The sequence below is a fragment of the Rhincodon typus genome, chromosome 40 (assembly GCF_021869965.1).
Source record: "Rhincodon typus isolate 14 chromosome 40, sRhiTyp1.1, whole genome shotgun sequence".
Lineage (NCBI taxonomy): Eukaryota > Metazoa > Chordata > Chondrichthyes > Orectolobiformes > Rhincodontidae > Rhincodon > Rhincodon typus.
The window spans coordinates 5,434,049-5,450,034 of NC_063371.1; the positions used below are offsets into that span (position 1 = coordinate 5,434,049).

Consider the following 15,986-nt stretch of genomic DNA (forward strand, 5'->3'; position numbering starts at 1 on the left):
TTACTGTGGTTTGGCAGGCTCCTTGTAATCACAGCTCAAGAAGAAATGTAGCCTCTGCCCATCCAAAGAGTCAGCAATTGAGTGACAAAAATGAGTAATTACCCAACTAGAAAAGGGCCTGCAATTTCATCCATGAGTCCGTCCTCAAGTAAAGAGTCACAGTGGATATAGAAACTCTGAACTTCTAATTTTAGTCATTGCATCCTTTTGACTAAATCAGATAACACATTTGCCCACAAGGGAGCCAGAACAGGAGAGAAAAGAGAAATTGGAATTGTAATATAAACAAAGCAGATTCCCTGAAAGAGCAGTGGAGTAATTTGGAACATTGGTGCATGAGGTTCTTTTTACTCAGCTTAAACATAGCAGACACTTTCCACAGTACAAAGTTAGTCAATTATTTGAAAACATCATTACAATTAATTTAAAGGCTGAAAGCATTGTAGAAAGTGATTGTTATCATCTAATATGGTCTGAAACAATGCACAAGATCTAACTGAATTAGAGAACAGATCATGAATATAATAATGAAGGTTAAAGAGTGTGAGAATCTGTCGCATAAATAAGGGCAGTTCATAATCCATGAGCTGAGAATTTTAGAGAGTATGGCTAACTGAAATCGAGCTTTCACATAGAAGTGTGGACTTGAATTCTGTTTAAATACAGTTATCTTTTGGAGTTTAACAATGAGTACTGAACTGTTGGATAGCTGCCCCTTCATTTCCTGGAACAAGACGTATTTCGATACATCATGCATTATACGTGGATAAAATTAACACATATGATTTTGTTTAACTGTGTAAACCAGAAACTTGCTTTTTTGGATGGGGTATTATCACAGAATTCCACAAAAAAATAAACACAATACCCATGGGCAAGAACTTGGCTTTTCTAAGAGCTGGTGGTTTGCCATGCATTCACAGTACAGCATTTCTTTGTCTACAGCCACCATTCACTTCACAGAATTCCCAAACTCAGCTGCAGCCAAGGAACAAATAAAGCAGAGAAAATATAGTCCAAAACTGAGAAAAGAGTAGAAGACAGTTTTGCCAGAACACAGTTTCTGAGGAGGATTAATTCCCTCTCCTATCCACAACATTTTGCTTCACAGTTAATTTCTCCTTTCTTTTGAAAAAAAGAATGATTCCATACCACATTAATTCCTCCACTGTGGCTCCTTGAACAAATAGTGCTCACAAAGGCCATTCCCGCAGTCTCACCAAATCCCCTTTTCCTGAAAGATGTAAAAGTTATATGATCAACAAAAACAAGCTAACAGGTACATGCTTTATCAGTAAAAATTGTCATGTAATTATAATTGTCTAATGATCGCTCAGAAGACACTGATTAACTCTATGGGTTGATTCATTTAACACAGTTCCTAGTTATGAAGCAGAATTTGCAACAAACCAACTCATTTGTGTATGCAGCTTGCAGATGCAAAAGCTGACAAACCGCCAGGCAGCACTGCAACATTGTACATACACAGTGCAAAGTGTCCTCAAAGATCCAACTCTCCTAAAGGCAAGGGACACACACAATAAAAATCTGCCTGTATGCATTCTTTGAATCGTTGCAAGAAATAATATTTAGGGTGCAACTACCAACCAAAGGAATGGCTATTTAGAATTGAGATGAGGAGAAATGAGTCTATTCAAGCGGTTGTGTGACTCTTGGAAAACTGTCTACTGCAGAGACCTGTGAATAGTCAGCTATCAAGTCTTTGCAAAGTAGAGAAAGACAGATTTTTAGATATTAAGGGAATCAAAAGTATGCAAACGGTAGGAAAGTAGCAGATGAAGAATGATCTTATTGAATCATGAAGCAGGATCAATGTGCCAAATGACCCTCTTCTGTTTTTATTTCCAAGTAACTGCAGAAGTATGTGGCTGCTTTCTAAAATAAACGGACAGGAAAGGTGGAAAATCAACCTGTATTTTAAGAAGGAGAACAAAACACCTCTGAACTTCACTAAATGGACAAACTGCATCTCCTGTTGATGAATTAAGAAACAATATTTGTTTTAAAATTACTCCTTCCTCCTGCACATCTTGAATCACTTCCTCTCCCACAACAACAACTTTTTCTCTCCCAGGACCTTAGCTAATTAACAATCAGGATTTTGTCACATTAAGATGACAGGAAATAAATTACTGAAGAAGACAGAATATCTAATGAGATTTCTCCACATCTTTGAAAAATATAAAAGGGTGCCTCCTTCAGAAGAGTAAGCTTTCAACAGACAATACATCATATTTCAAGTATTCTCCATTAAGAAACCAAAAACTCACAGAATTAAATGTGCGCTGTCATGCCTGCGACGAGGCAACAAGTCCTTCTCTCGCCATTGTACAAAACGCCCCAACACTTCACCTGCTCCTCCTTCGATGCTGATTTGATTCCTCCTTGACCATATTTCCAAACCCACCAGAACAATGCGGATGTTCATGGAACTGTACATCTGAGGAAGGAGAAGTGCAGTTCACTCATGATTATGGTTCCAATTTATTTCTTGTCAACTGGCCAAAAAGGTCAATTTAGTCAAGGCATTGGCAATGTACTCAATGAGAAAGAAACAATTCCGTATTTTCCACAATTTTATATATATATATATATATATATATTTTTTTTTTTTTTTTTTTCCTTGGATTCTCATGGGAGTTTTCCCAATGTGAACGGAATGGAGTCATAAAGCTCCTTCCAGTCCCAAGCCCCAAAATGCTACAATACACCATTATGGCTTAATGGTTAGCACTGCTGCCTCACAGTGCCTGGGACCCAGGTTCGATCCCACCCTCAGGTGACTGTCTGTTTGGAGTTTGCGCATTCTCCATGTGCTTGTGCAGCTTTCCTCTGAGTGCTCCGGTTTCCTCTCACAGTCCAAAGATATGCAGGTTAGGTGGATTGGCCATGCTAAATTGTTGTATAGGTGGATTAGCCATGGTAAATACAGTTACAGGGACAGGATAAGAGGTTGGGTCTGAGTAGGATGCTCTTTGGGGGGTCGGTATTGACTCAATGGGCCAAATAGCTGCCTTCCACATTACAGAGATTCTATGATTCTGTGACCCTTTGGAAAAAAAACTGAACAATTAACATTTTCGATGTATCAAGCCACAAAGAACACAAATTTGCTTCAACAAGTGGTCCATCTGATGAAGTCTTGCTGAATTTTAATTGTCAAGAAATTACAATCACTATCATATCAACAACCTGAGAAACATACCACCAGGCATCAGCATAGGCAATAACCTTCATCTTCACGTACTCAAAATCCTGAAACTTCCTCAAAGCACTGTGGGGAAGCGTAGACCACAAGGGTAAGAAAGTCAAAAGTTATGGGAGGCAGACAGGGAAGTGGAGTTGAGTTCACAATTAGATCAGCCGTGATCTTACTGAATGGTAAAGCAGGGTTGAGGCTCCACGTGGTCTACTCTTTCGCCTAAGTCCTCTATTTCTCCATCTATGTACTGAAATGGGTTTCAATGGTTCCACCAGTGACATCAACTGCAGAACTATAAATGCCAAAAATGTCCACATCCCACGAACAAATGCAGAAAATGAATCAACATCAAGAATGTTCAATTAATGAATATTTAGATGTGCTCCAAATTTGGTGCACCTTCATTTCTTGCAGCATTTTTTTAGGGATTATTTTTCTCAGAGCAGAAGGCTAAGAGGAGACTCGAAAGAAAGTTACAATTTCATGAGGGGTTCTACACAGGGGAGAAACAGGGAGATATAGGGGAGAAACTGTTCCCTCTTATAAATGGATTAAGTGCCAGACAGCACATACTTGAAGCGATTTGCCAAAGAACCACATGCAAGGTGAGGCAATTTATTTCAACACTGCGAGTAGTTAGGATGCAGCATGCACTTCTTGGAAGTGTAGTAGAGGCAGTTTCCATTGAGCCCTTCAAAAGGCCATTGGATGATTGCTTCTAATTAAACAATAGGCGGAGTTTCAGAGTAAAGCCAAGAAATTGGCATGAACTTAAAGAGACTCAGAGAGCTAGTGCAGATGATGACCTGAATGGTCTCTTTCTGCACAGTCTGTAATTCTGTGTTATGTTGCAGAATTGCACGATGCTAAGGTTAAACCATTGCATTAGACAAGTAGACGTTTTTCTCAGAAAAATCCTACAAGTGTAATAAACGTATCCACATACCGAGAATTCTGAATTTCACATTGCTGACTTTGTATGTGTCTACTGGTGGAGGAGAAACATTCCTTTTTTGGAAGAATCATCAGTTAACAAAAGCAATTGTACAGGAAGCCTCTTTAAGGTCCATCAGCAGCTTGTCAACCACAAAGTGTAAAATCTGGCAGTTTAGCCATCTTATTAGAGCAACAGCCTGAACGAAGTAATAAAGTGTTTCACAGAGACATAGAGAGACGAGAGTTGGTGCAGCAGGAAACATGACTTTTAGCAGAGATCTTCCTCCCTCCCAGAGATGATGGGGTACAGTTACGTGAAAGCAAATTCCTGTTGTAAAGGAAGTTCTCTTCCTCATCAATTGTCAGCTGGAACTGTAGAGAACAAGTTGCGAGGTATGGATGGAGAAGGCATCAGACACAGTCACCCTACTGGTTGCTACAAAAACTATATTCACTATCAGAATTCTGAAGCATCACTACTTGATTAGTCCTGAAATGCTAATTCTGAGACTATACAAGCACGCTGCTCAACCACCTTCTGTGCCTTGGACAGGACAGAAATGTCTCAACAGGAACAAAAGGCTGAATAGAGGGTCTGCCCTCCAGCCATTCAGTAGAAATTATTCATCAAGTCAGAAAGCAAGTGCTGCCATGCAGTATGGATACAGGTTGATGTTAGCTCCCATTATGACAACCAGTGAATCCTTGGGTCTAGTTGTCAACCTTGTACCAAAAGCTCAGCTTGGTCAGAGAATCCTGAAGGGCTGAGAGTTGCTGCAGAGCAGAGCTAGATTCAAGATGCAAGAACTCACTGACTACAAGCATTTCATTACATAATAAATGAACAACAGTACACACTCAATCCTTTCTACCTTTTGCGAAGCACAAGAGCTGTTGATAGCCCACAGGATTAAGAGATTACCCAGAAGAGAAAATTACGTACAAGTATTTCTGTGTCTGTGAAACAATCATACATTGTGAAATTTTCTGTGCAAAGTATTCTTTTGCTGCTGGTGATGTTGTGAATGAAGGTGAATAAAACATTTTCTGAGGCAGGGTCATGCTGATTTTTCTTCACAGATGTTGCCAGACTTCCTGAGCTTTTTCAGCAACTTCTGTTTGTGGTCCTGAATAAAACATTGGTTTGCTGAACAAATATTGTTTGTTTAAGAAGGGTAGGAAGAGGAGAGATGTCAGATGAAACTTCAAGTGTGGGTGCCATGAACTATTCAACTAAAATGCTCCATTTCTAAAAGCTCTGTTTCTAGTCATCTGTTTGACCCTCCTTGCACAATATGGAGAAAGCCATTCAGCATTGACATGAAGAAAATTTCTTTCACTTAGAGGGAGTAAATATCTAATTCTCTAAGTTGGAGTGCTGTGAAAGCTCAGTAATTTACGGTGTTCAACGTAAAAATAGATAAGTTTCTAGATAGAAATGATATCAAGGGACATGGGAGATAGCTCAGTAAAACAGAATTGAGACAGACGATCAGCCATGATCTCGAACAGCACAGCAGGCTTCAGAGGCTGAATAACCTAATGCTGCTTCTATGTTCCTGTGATACAGTCTGCAGTACACAATCAGTCAGCTGAAGCAGTTGGCTGCAAATTCTTTTGCAATCATCTTTTCAAGATTTGAAAGCTTCATACCCTGCTCCTCGGAGAAGAACAGGCACTTTATTCTGGGCCGACGCAACTCAGTTAGAAAATTAATGACCATTCCAACACTCCACCTTCTCTTTGTTTGCCCTTGGTTTGCACCAACCTTCTGCCTCTGTTCTTAACCTTCGCACAGTAGAATTCACAGTGAGAAGGCATGTGTAATACTAAAGGTTCCTTAACAATTCACAATTAGTGTATTAACTCAAAGCATGTCCACCTCATTTCAAGTCAAAAATTGAATACAAGTACGATGCTAATTCAGACTAAAATCAACCCAAGCTTTCAAAGTCTACCAAACCAAGCAAAGGCAAGTGGGCTTTGTAAAGATTCTGGTCTATTAATAATGGAAGATTATTCAGTTTTTAGTCAAATTTCTTCAGTCCTTATAGAATTGACCTGTTCCAATTTAAGACCTGCATACACAGAAACTGTGAAAAGCCAATTTCTTACTCTTCACTCCCCAGTGATGCTGCTTGGTCTATGCAAATAGCCAGACTGCAAGAAGTCTCTAAACAGCTGTTCAGGGGACAAAGATACACGAGCTTATAAGCCTGAAATCAAGAAAAGGCAACAGTAATTTTCCCCATAACGTGAAATAAAATTGTGGAAATGCACTTACTCCATCAAGGTAATTTGCAAGCTGAACCATCTGTTCTCTCACAGCAGTCTCATTCTTGGTCATATCATACTGGAACACATTAAAAAAAAGTAACAAAATTTAAAAGGAGCAGCTACACTTCTTCAAGTTTTTAAATTCCTCATTTCACTTTGGTTACAGAAAGCAGCTTTCATACTTACCAGGTCCTTATCGACAACCAAAAACAGCTCAACATATCGAGTCTGGGGCAATATAGCCCGTTTATTCTGTGAACAATACAAAGTAAAAAATCGTAAATTTTCTGTGACTATTGAAGATCTGTTTTTTTCCCCGGGTGTAAATACACAGTCTACATAAGAATAAACAGTCTAGATTCAGACCATTGGTTGCAATCATTACCCGTGCCGTTGTACTTCAATCACTTCAGCTTTAAGATCACTGAGTAGATCATTTTAGTGTCTGTCATTTTATTAGTTTTAAATATCAACTCTAGATACCCACCTGCTTTATTTTAGAATGAATCTGCTCATTCCTATGATAACAGAAGTGACATCAGAAAATCGTTAACACATTTGCATAAGACAAACAGTAATTTTGAAGACATCACATTTGTTCTGCAACAACTCCTGAAAGTTTTGCCACCATATTGTACCTGGTAAAATATGTTAGCTCATTGATCTCTGCCTTCACTTTTTGAGCAGTGCAGATGGCATGATTTGGGAACAGCAGATTGGAGGTTGATCTCCAGTTTTTCCACCTTTGCAATGGTAGCTCTTGGTTTGGCTGTGGTCAGAATCCTATTCTGTGTGAATTATACACGTGAATCTGGAGTGTCCCAGTTCATAATATGGCAACTGAGCTCCAGCAACTGCTCTAATCTCCAGACTATACAGGTCAGGTTCAACAGTGCAGCTTTCAAGCGATCCCACAAACCTTTTAGTTGGATATACAGACCACTCGAAACATGCTGAAAGGTACAATTAAATTTATGACAAAAACAAAACCTCCTACAGTGCCAACTATGTATTTGAAATATTTTGGTTTTTTGAGCATGAATGGCTGGACCTTTTCCTGCAATGTGGATGGAATATGATGAGAGACGTTATGAGCTTGATTCTTTGAATTTTTGTGCTATGTGGGGAAGGAGTGCTGGTTTGGAAAGTCTTAAGTCTACAAACCTTGTGTTTTTTAGCCATTTACACAAACAGGTGGAAAAAGTTTCAATTTATGCTTATTCAAAGTGCTGCCCATCCCACCACTGGTATCACCTGTGGCTAAGGTTTCAAACTGAGCGTGGAGTCAGCAAATCATTTGGAGATAACAAGGTGCAGAGCTGGATGAACACAACAGGCCAAGCAGCATCAGAGGAGCAAGAAAGCTGACGTTTCGGTCCTAGACCCTTCATCAGAAATGGGGGAGGGGAAGGGCGTTCTGAAATAAATAGGGAGAGAGGGGGAGGCTGATAGAAGATGGATAGAGGAGAAGATAGGTGGAGAGGAAACAGACAGGTCAAAGAGGCGGGAATGGAGCCAGTAGAGGTGAGTGTAGGTGGGGAGTTAGGGAGGAGATAGGTCAGTCCAGGGAGGACGGACAGGTCAAGGAGGCGGGATGAGGTTAGTAGGTAGGAGATGGGGGTGGGGCTTGAGGTGGGAGGAGGGGATAGGTATGCGGAACACCTACGTTTGGTTCGCGCTAAACAACTGCATCTCCCAGTCACAAACCATTTCAACTCCTCCTCCCATTCCTCAGATGACATGTCCATCCTGGGCCTCCTGCAGTGCCACAACGATGCTACCCGAAGGTTGCAGGAACAGCAACTCATATTCCGCTTGGGAACCCTGCAGCCTAATGGTATCAATGTGGACTTCACAAGCTTCAAAATCTCCCCTCCCCCCACCGCATCCCAAAACCAGCCCAGCTCGTCCCTGCCTCCCTAACCTGTCCTTCCTCCCACCTATCCCCTCCTCCCACCTCAAGCCTCACCCCCATCTCCTACCTACTAACCTCATCCCGCCCCCTTGATCTGCCCGTCCTCCCTGGACCGACCTGACTCCTCCCTACCTCCCCACCTACACTCATCTTTACTGGCTCCATCCCCGCCTCTTTGACCTGTCTGCCTCCTCTCCACCTATCCTCTCCTCTATCCATCTTCTATTCGCCGCCCCCTCTCTCCCTATTTATTTCAGAACCCCCTTCCCCTCCCCCATTTCTGAAGAAGGGTCCAGGCCCGAAACGTCAGCTTTCCTGCTCCTCTGATGCTGCTTGGCCTGCTGTGTTCATCCAGCTCTACACCTTGTTATCTCAGATTCTCCAACATCTGCAGTTCCTGCTATCTCTGAAATCATTTGGAGACTTCAGCACAAAAGGGAGGCAATGGCTTAGGGGTAATATTGCAAGACAATTAATCCAGGAATTTGGCTAACATTCTGGGGACCCGTGTCTGAATCGATGATGGCACTGAATTTCAATAAAAATATCTGTAATTAGGAATCTATTGACGATCAGGAAACCATTGTTGATTGTCAGAAAAACCCATCTGGCTCAGCAATGTCCTTCAGGATCTGCTATCTTCATCTGGTCTGGTCTACATGTGAGTCCAGACCTACAACAATGTGGCTGACTCTCAACTTCCTTCTGAAATGGCCTAGCGAGCCACTCGGCTGTATCAATTGCTCCGAAGTCTCAACAAAGAAATGAAACTGAATGGACCACCTGGCATCAGCCCAGGCACCAAAAGAGACAACAGAAATGGCCCTGTCAACTTTGCAAGGTCCTCATTACTAATATCTGGGGGCTCATGCCAAAATTGTGACAGCTGTCTCATGGACTAGTCAAGCAACAACCCAACAGTAACACTCAAGGCATCAAAGAACAAAGAACAGAGAACAAAGAAAATTACAGCACAGGAACAGGCCCTTCGGCCCTCCAAGCCTGCATCGATCCAGATCCTCTTTCTAAACCTGTCGCCTATTTCCCTAGGATCTGTATCCCTCTGCTCCCTGCCCATTCATGTATCTGTCTAGATACATCTTAAATGACGCTATCGTGCCCGCCTCTACCACCTCCGCTGGCAACGCATTGCAGGCACTCACCACCCTCTGCGTAACGAACTTTCCACGCATATCTCCCTTAAACTTTTCCCCTCTCACCTTGAAATTGTGACCCCTAGTAATTGAGTCCCCCACTCTGGGAAAAAGCTTCTTGCTATCCACCCTGTCTATACCTCTCATGATTTTGTAGACCTCAATCAGGTTCCCCCTCAACCTCCGTCTTTCTACTGTAAATAATCCTAATCTACTCAACCTCTCTTCATAGCTAGCGCCCTCCATACCAGGCAACATCCTGGTGAACCTCCTCTGCACCCTCTCCAAAGCATCCACATCCTTTTGGTAATGTGGCGACCAGAACTGTACGCAGTATTCCAAATGTGGTCGAACAAAAGTCCTATACAACTGTAACATGACCTACCAACTCTTGTACTCAATATCCCGTCCGATGAGTGAAAGCATGCTGTATGCCTTCTTGACCACTCTATCGACCTGCGTTGCCACCTTCAAGGTACAATGGACCTCAACACCCAGATCTCTCTGTGTATCAATTTTCCCCAGGGCTTTTCCATTTACCGTACAGTTCGCTCTTGAATTGGATCGTCCAAAATGAATCACCTCGCATTTGCCTGGATTGAACTCCATCTGCCATTTCTCCGCCCAACTCTCCAATCTATCTAAATTCTGCTGCATTCTCCGACAGTCCCCTTTACTATCTGCTACTCCACCAATCTTAGTGTTGTCTGCAAACTTGCTAATCAGACAATCTATACCTTCCTCCAGATCATTTATGTATATCACAAACAACAGTGGTCCCAACACAGATCCCTGTGGAACACCACTGGTCACAGTTCTCCATTTTGAGAAACTCCCTTCCACTACAACCCTCTGTCTCCTGTTGCCCAGCCAGTTCTCTATCCATCTAGCTAGTACACCTTGGACCCCATGTGACTTCACTTTCTCCATCAGCCTACCACGGGGAACCTTATCAAATGCCTTACTGAAGTCCATGTATATGACATCCACAGCCCTTCCCTCATCGATCAACTTTGTCACTTCCTCAAAGAATTCTATCAAGTTGGTAAGACATGACCTTCCCTGCACAAAACCATGCTGCCTATCACTAATAAGGCCATTTTTTTCAAAATGTAAATAGATCCTATCCCTCAGTATCTTCTCCAGAAGCTTCCCCACCACTGATGTCAGGCTCACCAGTCTATAATTACCTGGATTATCCTTGCTACCCTTCTTAAACAAGGGGACAACATTAGCAATTCTCCAGTCCTCCAGCACCTCACCCATGCTCAAGGATGCTGCAAAGATATCTGTTAAGGCCCCAGCTATTTCCTCTCTCGCTTCCCTCAGTAACCTGGGATAGACCCCATCCGGACCTGGAGACTTGTTCACCCTAATGCCTTTTAGAATACCCAACACTTCCCCCCCTCCTTATGCCGACTTGACCTGGAGTAATCAAACATCTATTCCTAACCTCAACATGTCCCTCTCCTCAGTGAATACCAACACAAAGTACTCATTAAGAATCTCACTCATTTTCTCTGACTCCTCGCATAAACTTCCCTCCTTTGTCCTTGAGTGGACCAACCCTTTCTCTAGTTACCCTCTTGCTCCTTATGTATGCATAAAAGGCTTTGGGATGTTCCTTAACCCTGTTTGCTAAAGATATTTCACGACCCCTTTTAGCCCTCTTAATTCCTCGTTTCAGATTGGTCCTACTTTCCCGATATTCTTCCAAAGCTTTGTTTGTTTTCAGTCACCTAGACCTTATGTATGCTTCCTTTTTCCTCTTTGCTCATCTCACAATTTCACCTGTCATCCATGGTTCCCTAATCTTGCCCTTTCTATCCCTCATTTTCACAGGGACACGTCTGTCCTGCACTCTAACCAACCTCTCTTTAAAAGCCTCCCACATATCAAACACACTCAAACAGCTGCTCCCAATCCACATTCCCCAGCGCCTGCCAAATTTTGCTATAGTTGGCCGTCCCCCAATTCAGCACTCTTCCTTTCGGACCACTCTCATCTTTGTCCATCAGTATTCTAAAACTTACGGAATTGTGATCACTATTCCCAAAGTAATCCCCTACTGAAACTTCAACCACCTGGCCAGGCTCATTCCCCAACACCAGGTCCAGTATGGCCCTTTCCCGAGTTGGACTATTTACATACTGCTCCAGAAAACCCTCCTGGATGCTCCTTACAAATTCTGCTCCATCTAAACCCTAACATAAGTGAATCCCAGTCAATGTTGGGAAAATTAAAATCTCCCATCACCACCACCCTGTTGCTCCTACATCTTTCCATAATCTGTCTACATATTTGTACTTCTACCTCACGCTCGCTGTTGGGAGGCCTGTAGTACAGTCCCAACATTGTTACCGCACCCTTCCTATTTCTGAGCTCTGCCCGTATTGCCTCACTGCTCGAATCCTCCACAGTGCCCTCCTTCAGCACAGCTGTAATATCCTCTTTGACCAGTAATGCAACTCCTCCACCCCTTTTACCTCCCTCTCTATCCCGCCTGAAGCATCTATATCCTGGGATATTTAGTTGCCAATCTTGCCCTTCCCTCAACTGACAATGTCCCAGGCACCAGCATCACCATTTCTGGATGTAGAATCTTAGGATTCCTACTGTGAGGAAGCAGGCCTTTTTTTTGCTTTATTCATTCATGGGATGCGGGCATCGCTGGCTAGGCAGCATTTATTGCCCATCCCTAACTGCTCAAATTGCTGCAGGTCTGGAGTCACATGTAGACCAGACCAGGTAAGGATGGTAGTTTCCTTCCCTAAAGGGCATCTGGCCCACGGAGTCCACATCGACCCTCCGAAGAGCATTCACCCAAAATTTTGTTGAAAGTTTTACTACAAGTAATAACTATTAGCGTAATAAAAACACACTGAAAACCTCTTCAACCTCTGAGATTTGTCGCAACCTGTTCAATTCATACGTAGGATGTTTAATGCTGAAGTTTGTCTTTAAAAAACATATTAATTGAGCAGATTGTTACAAATCTGAGGTTGAAGAGCTGGATACAGTAACATAAGCTGCAGAACTGGGGCCAACTCGGGAAAGCAGTGAAATTTGCTGTACTTAAGTACATTTAAAATAAGGCGAAGTAGATTTTCTTATTTAATTGTGTTCCTGTACGAACTATTCAACTCTCACTGAGGTTTTCAGTGTGCTTTTATTACACTAAGTTATTACTTATCGTAAAACTTGCAGCAGAATTTTGTGCAAAACTTAGGATTCATATGAGAACTGTGCTGGGAGTTGTAATGCTAACTCTATGCATGGTACCATGTGAGCATCTCCAAACACATCACAAATATGGCTTGACTTCAAAACGCAGAACATATTTTAGATATATGATAACTGTTTCCCTGAAAGGTCTGTTTCTACATTTTAGGTTATGCCCTTAATCCCCTTAACATTCTCAATCAAATTGCACCTCAACTTGTTAAATCTGGGGAATAAAGCCCAGTTTTGTTTTGTCGGGTATCTTATAATTTAACACTTGAAGTTCAGTGACGTTTGGCATTGAACATAAAATTTGAATTACTCATCAAGGTTCATTAAGATGGCCATTTTATGCATAAATATACAGATCATGACCGGATTCAAGCATTTTCAAGTGATTTGGGTGTTGCAAACATGAAACCATTCCATACCTCATTTTATGCAGTTATGAAGAACAGCACCCAGTAAAGTGAAACAATTATAAATAACGTCAGGAGCCTCTCATCTCTATTATTTATCATCCTTCATTCCAGCCAGTTTCCACTTTCCCTCAAATTACCTGAGAGCTTTTGAAGTTAAATCAGAAGGAGACTTGATAGAGAATGGAGAAGAGAAATTGGAAAGGCAGGACGGTATACCTCATCATCATCATAGATGCAATTACTGCAAGGGTGCGGGGGATAAACCAGCCACTGAGTGATCCTACATCCCTCCCCACCTCACTCACTATCCCACCTGTAATTCAAACTTGTGGAATTGTTTGTTTATGTGCCCTCCAACTCTTTTTGGCTGCACAGTTGCTCATATTTTCACAAGTGACCATGTTTTTCCATATTGGGAATGCACTGAGTGGCCAACTGCAGGCGCAAACTAGGATCCAAGCAAGATATAGCACCAAAATCATGACAATGACTCCAGTATGGTTTTCTTTTACTGCTCAATCTCAACTTCATCACAGTGCATAATGAAAAATGCAGTGACTCCAAACCATGGTTGACTCTGATGACCCTCTGGCTCAACAACCACTCAGTTCAAGGGCAGTTAAGAATGGACAATAAATGCTGGCCTAGCCATCAATGCCCACATCCCATGAAAAAAATGAAAAAAAATTTGTCATAAACATTCATCTGGTTAATGAATGGCAAAGGATATCTGCCATCGTTACCCAGTCTGGCTTTCTTGTGAAAACCAAAAGAACTGTGGATGCTGGGTTCTGAGGAAGAGTCATTCAACCCAAAACACAGATTTCTCTCCACAGATGCTGCCAGACCTGCTGAAGTATTCCAGCAATTTCTGTTTTTGTTTCTGAAATTCTTTTGGATCGTGGTACAAAGAAATCTGATTGACTTCTAACCGATAAAGACCACAAGGTAAAGGTTGGTTAGACAATGTCCAAGCACATATATTTTCTTGTCAGTGGTTTATTTAGACACACATCACAAAACTCCAATAACCAAGAGATCAGCTACTTGGCAACTAGTAACCTGACATAATATACCAGAAACAGTTGCTTTCCTCAACTCAGTAACAAAACTTGTGCCTATAAATATACACATAAAAATAGAAAGAATGAATGCAAAATATGTACACATATATCCATCCAGTTCATGCCCAATTATCCCTAAGTTAACATGCAACTGTCACCTGGCTCTCTCGTTCCAATTTGTCTGAGGCATCTCTGGCAGTCAGAACTGGGTGATAACATTCATAGCTTGTGAAAATGACCAAGTTACTGAATTGTTAAGACGACAATTCACCATCCCCTCTCTTCAGCAATTACCCAAGTGCAAGAAATGCTGATCTTGCCAGCAATGCCCCCATCTACGTAATGAATGGATATAAAACTCATATGTGCATTCACATACATTTTGCGATTGAACAAAATACTTTAATCAACCTGCTCAGACATATTCTGACACACCTTACAGCCTGCTGAGACTTGAACATGGGCCTCCTGGTCCAGAGGTCGAAATGTTATCACTCAGCTACAGACTCGGGAATTAAGGGATGTGCAAATGATTGGCAACAATTGAATGCCAAAGGCCTGGACTTACGCGCAGGAAGCCTGTCATACTGTGACCATCATGGAAATGTTGTTCTGCATGCTCCTGATCAACTGGCTGCACAGTGCTGGCCAAATCTGACACTCCACAGACTAAATGTTCTTCAAGCAGATCCTCCATACGATAGACAACATGTTGGAAAGTACTGGAGGACTCAAGTGGTTCAATTGCATAATGAGTATCACCTGTCTGCAGTAATCCTCTGTGGAGAAAAGATGACAAGTATATTTTGCTTACGTCAATCACTTTTCAAAACATTTGATGTGCTTGTTCAATTTTTTTTTGAATTTGCATTGATAGAAGTAATCTGAAAGTAGTCAGGTTCCTACAAATTGCAGAATACATTATCATTAACTGTATAAAAATCGAATGCATCATAAGCATTTTAGTCAAGAGAGGGCATGAAGAATGCAGGACAGGACAGGAATAATGCCTCCTACGTTTGTTATATTTCTGACTCACCTGTTGCTGCAGAGAAGAAGCCAAGCAGCTTTCAGACTTTTACAAGCACATTTAGGCATTAGTCTTGGTTCAGTTAGTTGTATTCCTGTCACTGACTCACGAGAGTACAGATTCAAGTCCCATTATAGAGGTGTGAGTCAGAATCCAGTTAACACTATTACAGTACTGAGGGAATGTTATACTGTTGGAGGTGCCATTTTTTGATGAGACTTCAAAGTGGGATTGTCTTTGCTTTCTAGGGTGGACTTAAATAATCCCATTTGAAGGGCAGGAGGGGATTCTACGGCCACTGTCTATGCCTGATGAAAAGCAAAAACATGTTATTTGATCATTATCAATTTGCTGTTCAGACGAAGACTGTGCAAACTGGGTCCTGAAGCACACATTACAACAGCAACCACACTTCAAAACATACTTCATGAGAAGCAAAGTGCTTTGTCTTATCCTGAGGGCATGAAAGGTGCAATATAAATGGAAGCATTTCTTTGCTTTCTTTGACTCTGCAACCAGAAAGGCATGTAAGAAGGAGACTAACAACCTAACATAATTTATAGCAAATAATTTCTTTCCTCAACTCAGCTACAGTACAATAGTTAAGAAGTCAACAATACAAACTGAGTTCCTTAGTCTTTTTCATTTGAATCTGCAAATGGATACATAATTTCACAGAAAAATATATTTTCTCTATTTATACAAGCTGTACTTATTTTAATATTTTACGTTTACGACGTACT

At 41.6% G+C, this 15,986-nt stretch overlaps 1 protein-coding gene across 1 annotated transcript in view; it reads right to left on the bottom strand.

Annotated features, from left to right (window-relative positions):
- The window catches only part of LOC109930709 (disintegrin and metalloproteinase domain-containing protein 9), a 109,020-nt gene that overhangs the window by 25,395 nt on the left and 67,639 nt on the right, over window positions 1-15,986 (bottom strand). Inside the window, exons 6-10 of the mRNA XM_048618762.1 lie at window positions 14,782-14,992; window positions 6,623-6,688; window positions 6,444-6,512; window positions 2,292-2,461; window positions 1,153-1,234 (exon numbers count right to left, since the gene is read on the bottom strand). Coding sequence (XP_048474719.1) covers window positions 1,153-1,234; window positions 2,292-2,461; window positions 6,444-6,512; window positions 6,623-6,688; window positions 14,782-14,992 — 598 coding nt within the window. The remainder of the gene's footprint in view (window positions 1-1,152; window positions 1,235-2,291; window positions 2,462-6,443; window positions 6,513-6,622; window positions 6,689-14,781; window positions 14,993-15,986) is intronic.